The 21140-nt window shown below is 40.7% G+C and overlaps 1 protein-coding gene across 1 annotated transcript in view; it reads right to left on the minus strand.

The window, feature by feature from the left end:
- clec16a (C-type lectin domain containing 16A) overlaps positions 1–21140 on the minus strand; it is a 209533-nt gene that overhangs the window by 59576 nt on the left and 128817 nt on the right. Inside the window, exons 24-27 of the mRNA XM_033040308.1 lie at positions 14135–14179; positions 9249–9299; positions 6312–6440; positions 5528–5648 (exon numbers count right to left, since the gene is read on the minus strand). Of these exons, the coding sequence (XP_032896199.1) occupies positions 5528–5648; positions 6312–6440; positions 9249–9299; positions 14135–14179 (346 nt within the window). The remainder of the gene's footprint in view (positions 1–5527; positions 5649–6311; positions 6441–9248; positions 9300–14134; positions 14180–21140) is intronic.

Genomic DNA, 21140 nt, shown 5'->3' on the forward strand with positions numbered 1-21140 from the left:
TATGCGACACTGAGTTAGCTGTCCCAACACGATTAGAAAAATCTACTCAGATACACCCTCACCAGCAGAAAATGGAAGATGCAAGAATAACTTTGTACCTTGTTAGAATGCTGCCTATTTATTGACATGTTACAAAATGCCCGATTATCTCCAATTATTTGGATTAATTGAGATCCCACAATTGTGCAATTGTTGGCAGTAACCAAAGTAGCGGCACTTAATGGCAGTCGTAACAAGTGTAGCTTGTTACATGATATTTATAAGCAAGTGGATTCAAGGCCCTACATCAAATATATATATATTTTTTCTTTTAGATGACAAATCAAGAACCACAGGCTTAACCAACCATTGCTCGAGTAGTTAGAAAAATAATGCAGAACAAGCAAAACAGGAGCAATCTTTCACAGAATCAATAGATTCACATTTTTGCTTCCTCCAGTGATTCAATATCTAGTTCTTCAGCATTCTCAATTACATTAATTGTTTATTTGGCCAGATCCTACATTTACAGAAATTCTTGCTCTCCAAGAACAGAAGAAACAGGTTCAAGAGGTCTTCAAATGAAAAATAATTGACACCTCACAAACAATTATCTTAAATACATTTTACTTTGGCCACTAAGTCTATCTGTTGCTGCATGTGATAACTTTCCTGCCCACTGCATCTTTGTCACAACATACTCAAAACCCACTCTCCCCACATTAGGTCTCCATAATTGTCACTATTGCAAGAAAATTTACTTTTTTAATTGCATAGTTGAACAAAGCTCAAAGATGGGTCGATATGGTAAGTTCTAGTTCTAATACAAATTAATTTGGAGGGTTTGGGCAGTACTTCAGGAAAAACATACTATTACATCTTCGTTGGACAACAATTTCAAATGTTAATACCTGATTGGTAACCAAGGAAACCAAGCAAGTATTTTCAATGCAAATCAGCAACATCAATGTAGAGCCCATCTACCTGTAGGATCTTATGGAAACATATAAAGTTCTTAAGGGATTAGAAACATAGAAACATAGAAAGTAGGTGCGAGAGTAGACCACCAGGTCCGTCGAGCCCGCACCGCCATTCGCTCATGGCTGAACACTAAACAGACACACTTACCCACAAACAGTAGACACAAGACACAGAACACAAGACACTACCCTCCCCTTTATACCGCTATCACCCCTCTCCACCCCAAGAACCTCGTGATCTCCTGGGGGAGGCAAAAAAACGGATAAAAACCCAGGTCCAATTCGGGAAAAAAATCCGGGAAATTCCTCTCCGACCCCAATCCAGGCGATCGACACTTGTCCAGGAGATCACTCAGGTCTTACTATACTAACCATACCTAGGTCCATATCCCTGCCCTCTCCCCGTAGCCCCTTATCCCCTTGGCAGCTAAAAAACCATCTATTTTAGACTTAAATATATTTAACGTTTCTGCTTCCACTGCTCCCTGGGGCAGTGAATTCCATAAATTAACCACCCTCTGGGTGAAGAAGTTCTTCCTCATCTCAGTTTTAAAAGAGCCCCCCCTTATTCTGCAACTATGTCCCCTAGTTCTAGTTTCCCCGATCATTGGGAACATCCTCGGTGCATCCACCCGATCAAGGCCCCTCACGATCTTATATGTTTCAATGAGATCGCCTCTCATTCTTCTAAACTCCAAAGAGTAGAGTTCCAGCCTACTTAACCTTTCCTCATATGTCAATCCCCTCATTGCAGGAATTAATCTTGTAAACCTTCGCTGCACTGCCTCCAGGGCTAGTACATCCTTTCTTAAGTATGGACCCCAGAACTGTACACAGTATTCCAAATGTGGTCTCACTAATACTGTGTACAGCTGCAGCAAGACCTCCGTGTTTTTATACTCAATCCCCCTAGCAATAAAGGCCAAAACTCCATTGGCCTTCCTGATTGCTTGCTGCACCTGCATACTAACTTTTAGTGATTCATGTACTAATACCCCTAGATCCCTTTGCGTTGCATTACAACGCAGCTCCTCCTCATTTAGAAAATAACTTGCCCTATCATTTTTTTTCCCCAAAGTGAATGACTTCACATTTATTAGTATTAAATTTAATCTGCCAAGTTGTTGCCCACTCACCTAGCTTATCTATATCCTTTTGCAGACTCTTCCTATCCTCCTCATCCCCTACTTTTCCTCCCATTTTTGTATCGTCCGCAAATTTTGATATATTACACTTGGTTCCCTCCTCCAAATCATTTACATAAATTGTGAACAACTGGGGTCCCAGCACCGACCCTTGCGGAACCCCGCTAGTTACCGGTTGCCATCCCGAGTATGAACCATTTATCCCCACTCTCTGCTTCCTATTTGTTAGCCAATCCTCTACCCATGCTAATATATTACCCCCAATCCCATAATTTTTTATTTTTAGCAATAGTCTCTTATGTGGCACCTTGTCAAAAGCCTTTTGGAAGTCCAAGTATACCACATCCACCGGTTCCCCTTTATCCACCCGGGTTGTTACTTCCTCAAAGAATTCGAGCAGATTCGTTAAACAGGACTTCCCCTTCACAAAACCATGCTGGTTCTGTCCGATGAAGTCATGTTTATCCAAGTGCCCCGTTAGTGTTTCTTTAATAATTGTCTCTAACATTTTACCCACCACCGATGTTAGACTAACCGGTCTATAGTTACCCGCCTTCTGTTTACTTCCTTTTTTAAATATAGGTGTTACATTGGCCATTTTCCAATCCACTGGGACCGTTCCTGCCTCCAGGGAGTTTTGGAAAATTATCACCAATGCATCCACAATCCCCACCGCTATCTCCCTCAAGACCCTTGGATGTAATCCATCAGGCCCAGGGGATTTATCCTCCTTCAGTCTCATTAATTTCCCTAATACCACCTCCTTGGTGATCTTAATAGTATTTAGCTCCTCCATTCCTACCGCCCCCTGTTTATCCAGCGTTGGAATATTTTTTGTGTCTTCTATGGTGAAGACTGATACAAAATACTCGTTTAATGCCTTTGCCATTTCCATGTTCCCCACCAACAACTCTCCAGTCTCACCCTCCAATGGACCAACGTTCACCTTAGCCACCCTTTTTCTTTTTATATAGCTATAAAAACTCTTACTATTAGTTATGTTGTTCGCTAAATTCCTTTCATAGTCTATTTTCCCCGTCTTAATTAATCTCTTAGTTATTTTTTGCTGACCTTTAAATGCTTCCCAATCCTCTACCCTCCCACTATCTCTGGCTACCTTATATGCCCTTGCCTTCAGCCGAATACTATCCTTTATAGTTTTACTGAGCCATGGCTGACTGTTCTTACCCTTACCCCTTTTTTTCTTCATAGGAATAAATTTTTCTTGAAGGTTATACAGTAGATCCTTAAACGTACACCACTGCTCATGTACCGTCTTATTCTTGAGTCTGCTATCCCAGTCAACTTTGATCAGCTCAGTCCTCATACCTTCATAATCCCCCTTATTTAGACTAAGCACCCTAGCCTGAGTTTCAACCTGCTCCCCTTCTATTTGAATATGGAATTCGACCATATTGTGGTCACTTGTTCCCAACGAGTCCCTAACTATGACATTTTTAATTAATCCTGCTTCATTACACAGGACCAGATCCAAGATTGCCTCCCCCCTTGTCGGTTCTGTGACATACTGTTCTAGGAACCCGTCTCTAATACATTCTATAAACTCTTCCTCTAGTCTACCCTGCCCAGTTTGGTTTGCCCAATTAATATGAAAATTGAAGTCCCCCATGATTACAGCAGTTCCCTTTTTACATGCGTCAACTATTTGCAGATTTATGTTCTGACTAACAGCGTCACAGCTATTTGGAGGTCTATAAATTACACCCACTAGTGTTTTTTTCCCCTTGTTATTCTCTATCTGTACCCAAGCTGTTTCACTATCCTGATCCTTGGATGGGCTAGATGCAGGAAAAATGTTCCCGATGTTGGGGGAGTCCAGTACCATGGGTCACAGTTTACGAATAAGGGGTAGGCCATTTAGGACTGAGATGAGGAAAAACCTTTTCACCCAGAGTTGTGAATCTGTGGAATTCTCTGCCACAGAAGGCAGTGGAGGCCAGTTCACTGGATGTTTTCAAGAGAGAATTAGATGTAGCTCTTAAGGCTAACGGGATCAAATGACGTAATCAAGAAAAAGCAGGAACAGGGTTCTGATCTTGGATGATCAGCCATAATGATATTGGATGGCGGTGCTGACTCAAAGGGCCGAATGACCTACGCCTGGCACCTATTTTCTATGTTTCTATGGTTCTACATAGTTAGTTGACTGTGACATCGTAAAATCATTGGAAAATCTATGATGCAGGAGGAATTCCTCCCTCTGTGTGAAGATTACAGCTCTTCAGGCACACTTTAAAATAATTTTTAAATGCAGTGAGCATATTTGCCTTACCATTCATTCCTTCAGGCAGCGTGTTTCAGACTCCCACCATTCTCCAGGTGAAAATATTCCTTTCATCTCCCTCTATTCCCTCAGTCCATTACATTAAAACCTCTATAACTTCTGTGATTAGAATTGCCCTTGTTTGGCATACTAGAAAAATAAATACCACCTTGAAATCTTCAAAAGTCCTTTACGTAAGATCTTTATGTAAGATTATGTAAACTCAGCCAAAAGTCATAGATACTAGTGGCTATGGCCTCTTCCAATTTCAATGTAGCCATTAGCAGACATTTGCTGGTTGGGAAATCCTTGGTTTACATGAATAAATTGAAGTTAGATTGAGAAAAATGTGAAGTAAGATTACGTCTCACTATAGAGATTTAGCTGTGTTTCTCCACATTATTTATATCTTCTTTCCATCCAAATTTCTCAATTCTGTCTCCCTTTGCTTGAAGGAATATTTCTTAACCTCTCTACTGAATAATGCTGCTTTTTAATGCTCCCTGTCATAGACTTATCACCAGCAAAAAATATGTATTCTCTTTATTCTATCAGGACAGGTTTATCATTTCCATTGCTTTTCTTTCCTATACATCTTAGAGGGGATCTGAACATACATGCCACTGGTATAGTATCTTTCATCTTATCTGAAGCCAAGGCAATTTCACTGGAATGAACTGTATAACTGATTCACAAGAAATGTTTTGTGATCGATGCATGGATTACAAATCAAAAGAGATGGTATACAGCCAAATTCCAAGTCAATCAGCACAACTTTGATCAAATACCTTGTCTGGTCTAGTTTAAAAACAAAATTATGCACATTCCTCAAAGTTGCAAGATTCCCTGAAATAATCTCAAACATCAAGTTGCTCTTAAAATAATGCATTTCATTAATGTTCATCTACTCAAAGATCAAGAAGATTTTATCATGTTAATCTTTCATGTATTTTATCATTACTTCTCTGAAAATAAACAAAGACTTTAACTCTACAATTTGGAATAAGGAAACCTGATTCCAGGTTGCAAATGCTTTTTACTAAAAATGAAAAATAAAATAAATATAAGCAGCCCTTTGGTGGCTACAGCAAGAAATATAATAAAAGAACCAGCAATACCAATGGACTGAAATTACTTACTTAGATCTAATACGTCATCTGTTTTAATCAGATCCTCCTCCCGTGTCAGAGGCAGTTGTGTCTCTGGCTCACCTTGGAGTTGTAGGGATAAAGAACGAAGCATTAAGAAAACTCGAATAGCCTAAATTAAAGAAAAATAAAAAGTGTTAGTTCAGCTTGGAGACAAGTTAAAAGTTTGTAACAATTCATTTATTTGCTAACTATTCACATAATTCCATGAATTTAAAGAGGAAATGTCATATCCCATTGCAGATGTTAAACGCATACATCCAAGAGGGAAGTTAGAACTTGTAAAGTCATATGGCTCAAATCTAAAAACTCAAGAGGCACAGCGGTAGAGTTGTTGCCTTACAGTGCTTGCAGCGCCAGAGACCTGGGTTCGATCCCGACTGCGGGTGCTGTCTGTATGGAGTTTGTACATTCTCTCCCTGACCGCGTGGGTTTTCTCCGAGATCTTCGGTTTCCTTCCACATTCCAAAGACGTACAAGTTTGTAGGTTAATTGGCTTGGTATAAGTGTAAATTGTCCCTATTGTGTGCAGGTATTGCTGGCCTGTGGGGACTCGGTGGGCCGAAGGGCCTATTTCCGTGCTGTATCTCTAAACTAACCTACAGAAGTTTTTCCGGACCTCAGCGTCACAAAAAAAATGTAAGTAAACTTGAAAGGATAGTCAAAGACCACACATTTCATTTGATGATTATATTTTTAGTTTGTAGTACTGTGCAAATGCAAATCACTGTCAAATCTAATTGAGTTGATTAGTTCTGATCATTCTGGTCCTTACCCGTCTCGTTTTCTCCACATCACCACACGGCAACCTCTTCACAAAGTCTATACCAGTTAGTGGGGTTCCAGTGGGAGGCAACAGGATAGATGCATCCATCATCAAATACTCAACATTCAGGGGTTTACTCTTGAGGGAATAAAAGGAAAAAAAAATCTAGAACATTTAAACACTCATTATTAATTAAAAATTGTTGAGGTTAGTGTAGTATCTACTGCCATTGATCGATTAAATATAATGTAATTGGGACTTTTCAGAGCTGTGAAATGTAATGGGTATGCAATTCTTGGTGGGATAGAGCCCAAATGTTAGAAATCAAACCTTCACGTAAAAACGATCACGTTGGGATTCTCAACATGATCGTAGAGAATCTAATGTTTTCAAAAAAAGTAGTTCTCCTAATTTTTTTGTTCCCTATTCTTTGCTCACCAGTACCTGACCAAAGAGGGCTAATTAAAAAAAAATCTAAAGCTGGATAAGCAGTTATAATACATATTTGATCAAATGCAGTGAACACCATTCCCATTCTTGTTGACAAATTTTCAGCAAGGGTCATTGCATTTTGCTGCATTGGTTAGAGCCATAGAGCCACTTAGATCAGTTAGCAATTTGGTAACTTCATCTAAGACGAGTTAACAACCCGAAAGGATCATATGATTTAAACAACTTGAGTCAATATTTTTCTTGACTTATTATCATTTGCATGCATAGCTAAAGATACCAGAATAGTTGAAAATAGCACAGGAACTCTCCCTCTGGCCCTCAATGTTTGTGGAATTAGTAGGTTGCAAGACATGCAACAAGTTTACCTGATGCATAGCTGCCCAGTTTTGTCAGAGCATTTCAGTATTCTAGTACAGGTGCACAACCTTTTATCCGGAGTTCCGTAAACCGAAAAACTCCGAAAACCGGCCATTTTTTCCAGGATGTCGTCTGCACACCAAAGCTCGCGTTTGGCGCCAAACTTGACCCGAAACGACCCACGGTCAACCCAGGTCTGTACTATTGTAGCGGCTGCCTCCTTCCCGGAGACCGGGGAGACACTTAAACATCTGTAAATCAATGCTTAAATGTTAGTCAGTTAGTTTGGAGGGCTTTTATGTGAAGGGGGAAACTTTAATTCTTAGTCCCCTACCTGGTCGGAGAGGCGGGGAGCGGTCAATGCCTTACCGGGTCGCCGTGCAGTAAGCTCCGGAGCGCTGTGGCTGCCGACTCCCAGCTGGGGCTGCGGGCGTCCGGCCGCGGGCGGCGCCGGTTGTAGCTCCGACCCCGGCAACTCTACCCCTGGCTGCGCGGCGCTCCAAATCCAGCGCGGCCCGCGGCCGGACGCCCGCAGCCCCAACACCGCTGTGGCCACCGACAGGTTGTGTGTCGGCGGCCACAGCGCCCCGGAGCTTACCGCACGGCGACCTGGTAAGGCATTGCCCGCTCCCCGCTGGTATCCCAGCGCTGCGACGCCGCCGACTCCCAACATCGCGGCGCTGGGGCTGCGGGCGTCCGGCCGCGGGCTGCGCTGGATTTGGAGCGCCGCGCAGCCAGGGGTAGAGTTGCCGGGGTCGGAGCTCCAACCGCGGCCGGACGCCCGCAGCCCCCAGCTCCGCGATGTTGGGAGTCGGCGGCCACAGCGCTCCGGAGCTTACTGCACGGCGAACCGGTAAGGCATTGCCCGCTCCCCGCCTCTCCGACCAGGTAGGGGACTAAGAATTAAAGTTTCCCCCTTCACCCCCCCCACCACATAAAATCCCTCCAAACTAACTGACTAACATTCATGCAATGATTCCCCGGTCTCCGGGGAGGAGGCAGCCGCTCCAGACTTTTCAAGCCGCCCGCGCTACCTACCTAATCTACGCTAAAAATCTTCCATTCGGAAATCCGAAAAATTCCGAAATCCGACAAGTGTCTGGTCCCAAGGCTTTCGGATAAAAGGTTGTGCACCTGTACCTGAAAATCGGTATTTTGCTGAAGAAATCGGTATTTTTACGCAGTTCCATTTTACTGATTTAAAAAAAAAAAAAATTTAATGTGCGGTCATACCCATGTAAGAGTACAAGAATGCATAACTTTGCTACCAATTGACATGTCTTCTACACACATTACTTGACAGTGCATTCATTGCCATCTCTTTGTATACTGCTGTTTGAACGGCTGCTTCCTGCTTTTAGCATCAGATGATGATGTAGAAGCCATTTTGGAAGCCTCCCTCGCTCTCTCTCCCTCCTTCCACTTTCACTCCCTCTCCCTCCCTCCCTCTTTCCCTCCCCCTCCCCTTCCTTTTTTTCTCCCTCCCTTATTCCCCCCCTCCCTCTCCCGCTCTCCCTCCTTCTCACTCTCTCCCTCCCCAAACAGTCAGTGACCCATAGCTCTGTGGTCATAGCGTTATGTGTAAAGCCCATAGCGCTCCAGCCAGTAGCGCTATATTTAGAACCCATAGAGCGGACAGCTCTTCGTTTAAATTCCCACGCGCTAAACTGACAGCGCTGTTTAAACCTGGAGCGGGACAGGCAGATCAAAGCTTACAAAAATAATCATCCAGATCTTGAAATTTAAAATACTAATAGATTTAATCTGCTATAATTTTCAGAGGTACGACTCTGACCTTGCATTTTTTAAGCAGCAAGATGAAACAGGAAGTCGGGCCGATTTAAAAAAAATCTGTATTTAACAAAGCAAAATCGTACATCCGTATTCTTATCGCATTTCCGTACAAAATACGTAAATCCGTACTACTTGGCAGCTCTGCTGATGGTCACCCTTAAAAAAAACTACTGAGAAGTACTAAATAATTATTGTATACTTTCACCAGTGCAAGACTGGCACAAATTCATGGTGAAAACATGTGATTGATTTTTAGTGTTCTACCATATATATGCAAAGCAGAACTGTGTTAGAATTCAGCTACTTATACCATATACTGCGGTAACTCAACTGGTCACTTACCATCATGACTCTATATTCATCCTCAAACATATCAAGAAAAATGTCTTCTCCCTAGAGAAAAATAAGACAATTAGGCATGAATCACAAGATGCAGACACAGGGAACTGCAGATGCTGATAGTAAAAAAAGACACAAAGTACTAGAGTAACTCAGTGGGTCAGGCAGCATCACTGGAGAACATGGATAGGTGAGGTTTCAGGTGGGGACACTTCTGACTGACTGAAGAATGGTCTCGACCCAAAACGTTGTTCTCCAGACATGATTCAAGAGATATTACTTTTGCTTCAGGTTGGCGTTCAATATACAAAAGACTCGAGTCTAGTCCAGTCCAGTCTTTTGGACTTGTATAGTTGGTGGAGTTGCAAATGATATGGATGGGATCCAGCAGGATTTAGATCAGTCACAGAGATGTGCAGAAATATGGCAGCTGGAGTTTAATCTGAGAAAGATAGAGGCGTTACACTCTGATTGAGTGAATGCAAGGGATAGGTTTTGGTTTATTATTGTCACATGTACCAAGGAACAGAGATATGCTTTGTTTTTCATGCTAACCAAACAGACCAGATAAACTCTACATAAATACAATCAAGTCAAATGGAAGAAACTGTTCCCAAGTCTGATGTTGCGTACTTTCAAGCTTCTGTACCTTATGCTGGACGGGAGCAGGGAGAAGGAGTGATCTGAGTGAGACAAGTCTTTAGATATGTTGGCTAACAGTATATACCCTTAACAGCACTGATGTGCAGAGAGATCTTAAGGTCCATGTCCATAGACCATAAGATGTAGGAGCAGAATTGGGCTAATTAGCCCATCAAGCCTGCTTCACCAAGTCAAAAAAGCACAATTTTAAAGAGCAGGGGAGTTAGTTCAGTATGTGAGTAATGATTTGATTTGATAGACCATCATAACTTGTGCCATTCCACTTCTGTACCAGGTGGTCACATCTTCCATGGGCTTGTTCTGAATCAGTTGAGATTGGCCAAGTTTGTTTTAGATGAGTTCCAAAGAAAGTTCACAGACCCTAAAACGGGACCCTAACGGGACGACAGATGGCGCAATGGGCTATGTGTTCGGCTGGCCACCGGAAGGTAGCCGGTTCGAATCCCGCTTGGAGTGCATACTGTCGTTGTGTCCTTGGGCAAGACACTTCACCCACCTTTGCCTGTGTGTGAATGTGTGTGAGTGATTGGTGGTGGTCAGAGGGGCCGTAGGCGCAGATTGGCAGCCACGCTTCCGTCAGTCTGCCCCAGGGCAGCTGTGGCTACAGAAGTAGCTTACCACCACCGAGTGTGACTGAGGAGTGAATGAATAATGCGATGTAAAGCGCCTTGAGTATTAGAAAGGCGCTATATAAATCCCATCCATTATTATTATTATTATTAAAAAATTTAATTTTAATTTCCTCCTCAAAGCTACAGTTTGAGATGCTGAATACTTCTAATATTCTTTTTGTTTACTGATCTCCCTAATATGTATTACTTTTAGACAGAAGCATGGAGAAATATCAATTCACAACAAAATAACCAAGAACAAATCAAAAGTTGAGTCTCTGACCAATTTATAGAAATTGGATAAACAATAATTATGACGAGATGCTCATGTCATGAGTCTTTGGATTAACTTTACACTTTAGAGATACAGGCGAGATCAAATTAGATAGAATTGGATCTGAAGAAGGGCCTCGACTCGAAACGTTGACTATTTCCTTTGTTCCAAAGATACTGCCTCACCCGCTGAGTGAGGCAGTATCTCCAACATTTTTGTCTACCTTCTAATTGGATAGAGCTCTCTATGTCTACTCCCTTTCCTGATGGTTACCCATCGCCTTTGGCCCACCCTGTCTACGCCGACCAGCGATCATCCTGTCTACTAACACTATCATACACACTAGGGACAATTTTACAACTCACTGAAGCCAATTCTCCTACAAATCTGTACGAGGAAACCAGAGTACCAGGAGAAAACACCGCGGTCACATGGAGAACGTATAAACAACGTACAGACAGCACTCGTGGTCAGGATCAAACCCGGGTCTCTGGCGCTATAAGGCAGCATCTCTACCACTGTGCTGTCTATACTGCAGATCATAAGCAGAATAAGGCCATTCTACCCATCAAGTCTGCTCCACATTCAGAACAGGGCAGATATATTTTTCCCACTAAACCTCATTCTGCCATTCAAGCCCAAGGCAGAACAAGTATGGATCGACTGAGGTGGTGGGGGTTATGGGTACCGGTTAGGAAAGCAGAGCTGAGGTCAAGTTCAAATGAAGGACAATTTCATTTAATGGCAGAGTAAGCCTGAAGAGGCATATGGCTCAACCCTGCTCAAAAAGATGTTCCAAAGCAGAGATGGCAGAAATACCATCAGTTTAAAGGTGGTTACAAATTCAATTCAATTCAACTTTATTGTCATTGCACAAATACGAGTACAGGTACAACGCAACGCAGTTTAGCGTCTGGTCATAGTGCAAGATAGTAGAAATAAAAATAAATACACAAATAAAAATATGGTTAACAATGTGTGATAATATGATAAGAATAATATGATATTCTATGATTAAATGATAATATAATAAGAATAATATATTCTTAGAAATTATTGATGTATACCTGAAAGGGAAATAGAATATCATTTTGCAAACAGACATTTGAAATCAGAATAAAGTAGTACATTTTTGGAATGTGCATTGTGGTTGTTTTTCAAAGTAAAACCATTTTTGCTATAGCATGTCTCACATCTAGTTTGACACAATGATTACAATTTGAAAGTTCCAGGAAATTAGGTTTTGTTTTGTCTGTAGATCTTGTCTTTCATATAATTATCTCTGGCTCAAGCTGCAATCTGGCTTCATATCAATTATTCTGGTTTTCATTTCTTCAGTATTTAGCATTAATGGTCTCAATTTGTATCTTATAGAAAATGTCTCAATTGTTATACACAACTACAGATTAAGTATGTGCAGCTTTCTTGCTCCATTCCCAAACTTAACAATTAATCCAGGGACATTTCATAATATATTGAGCTATTGAGTATTAGATATGCTTCAGATCTAACCCATCAGCATTATACCAGCCTCTATGTTAGAGACATCCAATTAGCTTCCTCTCTCCCAGTGCCCCGCAAATTCTTTCCTTTTTCCTTTGTTATTAAAATATTTTTATTTTGCATGCCGGCATCTCTAGCCGGGCCAGAATTATTGTGCTGGTCATAACTATCTTTAAGATTGTGACAGGAGCCATCTTCTTGAGACCCAACAGTCCTTTTATAAAAGTTAATCCCACAGAAATCCTAGGTAGAAAGTTCCAGAATTTCACACCAAGTGACGATGAAGCAGTAGTGATATACTTTGAAGCTAAACGTGTGTGGGGCTCAGAGGGGATCATGCAAATTGTGTTATTCCCATGTCCTTCTTGATGGTAAATGTGGGGGCTTGGGTTGCATTATTGAAGTAACCCGAGTGAGTTTAAATAAAGAGAAGAGAGAAACAAGGAACTGCAGTACCTAGTTTACAAAAAAATACACAAAGTGCTGGATTAACTGAGCAAATCAGGCAGCATCCCTGGAGAACATAAATAGATAGCATTGAGAGTTGGGACCCTTCTTCAGACTGAAAGGGGGGGGGGGGGGGGGGGGGGGATATGAATATGAATTTTCCCAAACAGATGTTTGTATAAGAAAAAAAAAAAGAAAAAAAATAGCCGTTGAATGCCAAGGCAACACAGTTGGCTCTGCCAACCTGTATGTTCGAACACTAGTGTAATGGAAAATGCCTGAAGCACACAGAAAATCAGACACGGAGAAATAACGTTTCAAGTAAATGTGCTAAAATAGGAACTGGAACATACTAGACAGAAGACTTCTGAGCGCCAGCAGATCCAGAAAATGAGTGTCGGTAAAGAATAGAAAAAGGTTGATGGCAGAAGTAACTTGATGACAGATGCGATTTAATGACCAAAGAGATAATAAGACAGAATAAAATAGACATGTAACGAAGAAAGAAAACAATCGTTGCACTCAACAGATCAGTGGTTAGTGAAACAAAGTCAACATGTTATATTAATGATTCTTCATCAGAACTCAAGGGATAAATGGACCGATATAGATACTAGAAATGTTTCAGCAGTCGATAACATTAGCCAAAAACTAGAATAATGGAATCAGAAAAGGGATCTTGTGTGAAGGAATCAAAATCAGTCAGGGTGGAACTGGATCTGGATTGAAGCTGAATAGGTTACCTCTGTTCAAATGCACTACCCTACTGGCAAACTTTCCCGTTCCATACTATTTTAAATAAATTATTTCCTAAAATTTCTCTACAGATAGTCCAACGTTTCTCCCAAACTAGATTTTTAATGGTACACAAAAAAGCTGGAGAAACTCAGCAGGTGCAGCAGCATCTATGGAGCGAAGGAAAAAGGCAACGTTTCGGGCCGAAACCCTTCTTCAGACCTTCGATTTTCCAGCATCTGCAGTTCCTTCTTAAATAGATTTTTAATGGTCTCTTTTGTACTTTAGCGGGGATCAACTTAATCACCCCAAATCCTAGCTTTATTATCAATTTGCATTGAAGCTATTCAATCTCCTCATTCCCCTTTGAACCATAATTTACTCAATATTTGTTCTTTAAATGTGACCTTATCTGGTACATGTGACAATAAACTGACATTGAAACCTTGAATGTAAATCTCTGATTTAAAAAATAAACATCATGTTGAAAAAATACTTTACCCTGCTTAATGCAGGGAAATGTTAACAATACATGTTTTCACTTTAAACTGATTAAAATTTGACTTTTTTGAAACATTCTTCAGGATTTGAATATAATGGACTAAAAATCCAGCCTGCAAAAAAATCATGAACATTTCATAAAACTCTAGCCTCACCTTGTAGAAACGTCGCAACAAGTGAACACTTTCTTCCCTTGCACCCTGAAGAACAGAAAGAAAAATATTGGAGAAATAGATGGAATGAAACGCATTATGTGTTAATAACTTAATGAATGGAGAAAATAAGTTCAAAAATTGTTTACAACCCACTCATACATATGAATGAAATCAGTTAAGTATTCCAATAATGAAAAAAAAATCTAAAACTTGAGAATTCTTTACTGCCGTTGCTAACTGTTGCTTGATATCAGCATATCTCTGAAAGCAGAGAGCGGTCAAGATAGCACTGTTGGCACTTCTCAAGCATGGTCTCAGCCAACAATTTCAGTGTCAGAAATATTGAAAAATAAGGTTACTCTTGCAGACTGAGGAACTTTAGTACTTATTCTCTTTCCATCGTGCAAACGTCAATGCTGAGTTATTTACAGATATTTAGCAAAACAAAGTTATCTTGGAAAACGTGTGCATTCTGTTAATGTAACTTTCCTCTACAGAAGGATGTAACCATGAGGCATTCAGTTTCTTTTTGTCTCCGTGCCACAGACTTTCCTATGTTCACTGTCATCCCCTCCTTTGCAACTTGACACATGTTTATTTTCTACCTTTGACAAGTTGTGACAAAAGGTTTTCAATCAGAAATATCAACATCATTTCTTTACACACATTCCTGCAATCAATCTAGATGAACTAAATAAACCTGTTTGCTATTGTCTTTGGATTTCCCCCCAAGGCCTTTTTGAACAAAGACTGTCATTATTACAAAGCTAGTTTCTCACGGTGATGTTATAGTTGCACATTATAGAAACAGGCCCTTCGGCCCACGGGGTCGATGCCAAACGATACTAATCCATTTGCCAACATTAATTCCATATTTCCTTAGGATCCTATTAAACCTCACTTTAAACCTAAAACCTCTAGTTTTAGACATCTCCCCTATTGATAAAAGACACTGGCTGTCTATCCCCCTTTTAATTGCACGCACCTCTATAACGCGTAACTCTCAGTTTTTGTTACTCATGGATAACGAACTAGCTTATCCATTCTCTCCTTATCACATAAACCCTCTGCCCAGGCAACACCGTTGTGAATCTTTTCTGCATCCTCTCTGGCACAGACACATCTTGCCTGCAGTGTCGAGACCAAAACTGTAAACAATACTTTGTGTGGCTTAGCCATGTTTTGTACAACGGTAACATGACATTCCCTTGTACTCAATACCTCAGTCATTGAAAGCAAGCATACCACTCGCCCTCTCGACACCCTGTCAATCTCTGTTGCGACTTTTAAAGAACAATATGGTTCCATCCCATGCCCCTATGTTCAACAACACTTCCCAGGGCCATGCCAATCACTGTGTATGTCCTTATATGGTTACATTTCCCAAAAAGCATCATTTGTTTACAAAGTACTATATATAAAAACAATAATAATGCAAGGACAAAAACAATCCCCCCAAGACAAAGTTTATTTGGAGGTTGTAATGTTTAATAGCCTGGGTTGTTGGGAAGAAGCTGTCCTTGAACGTGGATGTTACAGTTTTCAGCCTCCTATACCTTCTTCCCAACAGCAGGAGTGAAATGAGAGCCTGTGCAGAGTGGTGTGGGTCTCTTATGATGCTGGCTGCCTTTGAGGCAGCGACTCTTGTAGATCAATTCGATGGAAATGGCAGTTATCACCACTTCTTGTGTACCTCGATTTTCCAGCATCTGCAGTTCCTTCTTGAACACTTGTTCTATTAGAACTTCCGTTTGTGCACGTCGAGTTGATTGCATTAGTCGAAACAGGGCGGACCACACGAAGGTTGCAATCTCCCACCCCCTGATTGGTGATCAGCCATGATCACATTGAATGGTGGTGCTGGCTCGAAGGGCCGAATGGCCTACTCCTGCACCTAATGTCTATTGTACTGGGATAAATCCATAGATGCTGCCTCACCCGCTGAGTTTCTCCAGCATTTTTGTCTACCACCTACTACATACATATAGTCCTCACTCAGAGGACGTCAAGAAAGGCTTGGGAGTAGAGATGAGTTTTTAGTCTCGACTTAAAGGAGTCGATGGAGGGGGCTGTTCTGATGGGGAAGATGGATGCTGTTCCACCAATTGTTCAAGCGCTTTTGATTGCAACATGCGCCTTAATTTAGTTCAACAAAGAAACTGACAAGTTACTAAAGAATCTTTTTTCGGCCCGAAACGTTGCCTATCTCCTTTGCTCCATAGATGCTGCTGCACCCGCTGAGTTTCTCCAGCATTTTTGTGTACCTTTGTATTCACTGGAGTTTAGAAGGATGAGAGGGTGAATCTTATAGAAACGTATAAAATTATAAAAGGACTGGACAAGCTAGATGCAGGAAAAATGTTCCCAATGTTGGGCGAGTCCAGAACCAGGGGCCACACACAGTCTTAGAATAAAGGGGAGGCCATTTAAGACTGAGGTGAGAAGAAACTTTTTCACCCAGAGAGTTGTGAATTTGTGGAATTCCCTGCCACAGAGGGCAGTGGGGGCCAAATCACCGGATGGATTTAAGAGAGAGTTAGATAGAGCTCTAGGGGCTAGTGTAGTCAAGGGATATGGGGAGAAGGTAGACAAAAGTTCTGGAGAGGCTCAGCGGGTGCAGCAGCATCTATGGACGAAGGAAATAGGCAACGTTTTGGGCCAAAACCCTTCTTCAGATATGGGGAGAAGGCAGGCACGGGTTATTGATTGGAGACGATCAGCCATGATCACAATGAATGGCGGTGCTGGCTCGAAGGGCTGTATGGCCTCCTCCTGCACCTATTTTCTATGTTTCTATGTTTCTTGCAATCTTCTTTGTTCCTGGGCGTTCAAGTTGCTAAACCAGGCCATGATGCAACCAGTCAGTATGCTCTCTACTGTACACCTGTAGAGGTTCAAGAGTATATTCGTTGACATACCGAATCTCCTAATTCTTCTAAGGAAGTAGAGGCTTTGATGGGCTTTCTTTATGATTGCATTAATGCGCTGGGTCTAGGACAGATCTTCACAGATATGTATGCCAAGGAATTTGAATTTTTTGACTCTCTCCACCACCATCCTGTCGCTGAAGATAGGTTTGTAGATCCTCGGCCTTCCTCTTCCAACGTCAACAATCAGTTAATTTCATGTTCTCCAGAGACAATGCCTGACATTACTCCAGCACTTTGTGCCTTTTTTTGTAAGCCAGCATCTGCAGTTCCATGTGTCCCCATCTTATATAAATCTCTACCAGGGAACCAGCAATCTCCTCCCTTGCTATGATCCTAAGATACACGTGGTAAAGTCCAAGAGATTAGCCACCTTTATTACAGCAATCCACCAAGGAAATATTACTTTTATTTTTTCCAAATATACAGTGATTATATCACCTGGTTTCAAAAATCCTTAAAACCTGACACAGCACAGCCAATTTATCATAAAGAGAGATTGATATACAAGAGACTTGAATCAGTCAATATGCCCACATCATTCAGAAGGAAGCAAACCCATACAAATGCAAACGCCATCCAAGCTGATGCTAAATTATCCTGAAATGGCCATTACTGTGTTTCCCATGGGGTGTGGGGTCAGGGGATATTAATTTGCAGTTAAATGGTTTTAAGTGTATATGCAGTTGAATTTCTCGGCACAGTTGAAATTCAGAATAGTGTTTTCAAGTCAAATATACATCAAAAGGAGAAATGATAACAAACTTTAATGGCCACTTAAGAATTTTTTATGGCTATTAACTTATGTGAATCATTCTCAGTGGTAGACCTGATTAACGTTTAACTTTTCACCACATAATGGCAAGCCGATCTTGTTAAATTATTATCAGATTTGCATTTTAGCTAGAATTTCAATTGCCCTCTGGAAGAAAGTTCTGGCACATAGTAAATGAAACAGTCACACAAGCACATACACATTTGTACTGCAAGCCAAACCATACCATTAACATTAAATAAAATATTCCACAGTAATCCGTAGTTCATCCATTGACAGAAAACAAGTGTAAAGCCCAACAGAGTGACATATTGTTCCACAAGATTCACTGTGGTGATTACTCCTCCCCTCCGTAATCAGGCTTCTGAACGGTCCTTCCATTATCTATGGTAAAGTCCGATTCCCCGTTTTGTTATTGCAGATATTGGACTTTGCCTCTAAAATTGTTGCACTACAATGCTGAGAACTATCCTCTATATCCTTCCCCTCGCTCTACCTACGCTACTTGAATTTGGTTTGATTATGCAAAACAAAGCTTCTCACTGTAGCTCGGTACACGCGACTATAATAAACTTAAACCTACTATTGTTCAATACTCACATAAATAATCTGGACACATGTTGAAATAATCTAATAATAATAATAATAATAATAATCTGAAATAAAATGGCCGAGAAATTTATCTACAAAGGCATTTTGACATGTCATTGTGCAATGAGATCTACAAAATCATGAAGGGGTTTGATAAGATAAAGGACCTCTATCTGGGCCTGTGATTCAAGCTTTCTGTTTTAGCCAGTTTTATAGTCGGACAAGTAGACAAAAACTTCAGCTGTGTCTCTGACTTCTCTCTGTAAACCCATTCCCATCTTCCTCGATATTTTACCATCAGAATTTATTAAATCCTGTATTTTTGACAAACCTTAATTCTCTTACATTTGGTATCCATTCTCTCACTGACACCTGCATTGGTATGCTATCAAAACTGAGGATGCAATATAAATTGATTAAAATATTTTATTTTAATGGAAAATTCAAAATTAATTTTATCGCTCAATGTAGAATAATGCAATCTTCTCTATGTATTCAGACACATAATGGTCATGTTGCATACTTCAAAAAGAACATATTTATTCAGACTCACAGGACGCGTCATTGATCAGTAAAAAAACCCATTACTTTCCCAAAGCAAATCTAAATTTACTTAATTCTGAATAGCAAGATTTTAATTAGCTGCTCTTTGTCAGTTAAGATATTCAGTTCTGATAACTAATATTTATAGCTAAATATGTTCTTCTTTTTGAAGTATGCAACATGACCATTATCTATTCCATAGAACTGGCTAACACAAGGAGATTTAAAAAAGTTTGAGATTACATTTTTTGTTTAAACTCTTCATGTAATCAGAATTCTCAGAATTTAAAATGTGTATCCAGTTTAACCCATGGGTTTGCATCAGTGACACTACATTGGCACAGCAGGTCTGGGAATTAGAGACACCAATGAATATAGTGCTGCACCCTTTAGCAAATGACCCATTTTTCAATGAGCATTATTCAACCGAGTTATTTTGTAATTCAGCCACTTTTATAAAAAATAAAACAGTACAGTTCTCACAGCAACTTTCTATTCTAAACAAGTTGTGGCCAGTGTGTTTCTTTGTTTTTGGTTTATGCAGCAAAGCTGTCCAGCAGCAGTTTATTTCTCAATACTGCAGCACTAGAAGTGACCATTTGATGCATATGTCAGTGCCAGTCCTTCGGTACAGCTTTTAAATTAACATTATCTCCTTGGAAATATATTTTATTTCTCATCAAGTATTTATCTTGTACTACTTCTAGTATTGTGTTGTTTTGAACTCCAGAGACACATTGTTGCCTGATAACATACAAGTGAGTATTTTTCTTCCAACTCATGCTGGTCTTCAGCCAATTGACAGAATGTGCAAAAAGTGATGAGGAGCCTCCTAACTGACAATCATTATTTTTTTCAAACAGGACCCAATGTGCAGTAACAGTTTAACCAAATAAATCTTTGGGAAACCTTTGATATTCCACAAAGGGTCAACCAGGAAGAATGAATTATGGAGTTATATCTATCCAATCCAACGGTATCTGTGTGGATTTCAAACAATAACGAATGAGAGTACGGGGAAGGAGATAGAGAGCTTAGTAGCACGTTGTTGGGCAACATCTTCCTTCATGTCAGCAAGACAAAAGGAGCTGATGATAGACATAAGGAAAAAGGGTGGAATACAGTCTTCAGTCTGCATCAATGGTACTGAAGTGGAGATGATCAAGAGCTTCAGATTTCTGAATAGGCCTCTCATATGCCAAGGATGTATTCTCCATGCCCCATATATTATCCCTTCCTCTGGCGTTACATTTCACTCTTTCTCTTCTCTCATAAGACAATTACTTTACCCGTCTACCAATCAACACCCCCCCCCCCACCCAACTTGTATCCATCTCCGTTGACAGGCTTTGTCCCACTCCCCCCACCTCTCTTTTCCAGGTTTCTCCCCCATACTCCAATCATTCTGATTGAGAACAGGTACACGGATAGGAAAGGTTCAGAGGGACATGGCCGAAACACAGGCAGGTGGGACTAAGGTAGATGGGAAGGGATATCCTAGTCACAATAAGCAAGTTAGGTTGAAGGACACGTTTCCGTGTTGTTTTACTCTGACTCGGAAATCAAACCTACTGTAATTTATAATCTGACAAATTCATTACTTGGCTATTGAATTTTCACTAAAGTACCCAAATCGAAACATCTGGATAAATAATTTACAAATCTAAGTTAAGAGATTTTAAAAACCATTGTGACAGTTCAACGATTTCCATTGAAAACATCAGCTGTTAAAAATGACAATAAAGCTGTATCAAAATCCAAGCAATTCACTGAGAAGGAAACCTGTCTTACATGCATCTGAGGTACATTTAAATCCAACTCCACATCAAGGTGGTCACTACCAAGAGCCTAGTTGTGGTCCAATAAGCTGCGATTGAATCTTAATCTTAATCTGCTATTGAATCTTAATCTTAAAAGACCACCAGGGGCGCCGGGGAGATGGCAACCCTGCCGGCAGTCTGTTCGTTTTTTCTTTCCTTTTAATATTTTTTTAGTGCATTAAAAGATTGTTGTAATGTTCTTCGGTTTGTTTTATGTGGGGGGAAGGGGGAGGGCGGAGGGGATTGGGGAAACTTTTTTTTCAAGTTCCAACCTTCCCAGAGGTGTGATCAATTTTCGGATCACATTCTCTGGGCTCTGCGGCCTACCATCGCAAGAGCTGGAGGCCTCC

Source organism: Amblyraja radiata, chromosome 22 (assembly GCF_010909765.2).
Source record: "Amblyraja radiata isolate CabotCenter1 chromosome 22, sAmbRad1.1.pri, whole genome shotgun sequence".
NCBI lineage: Eukaryota > Metazoa > Chordata > Chondrichthyes > Rajiformes > Rajidae > Amblyraja > Amblyraja radiata.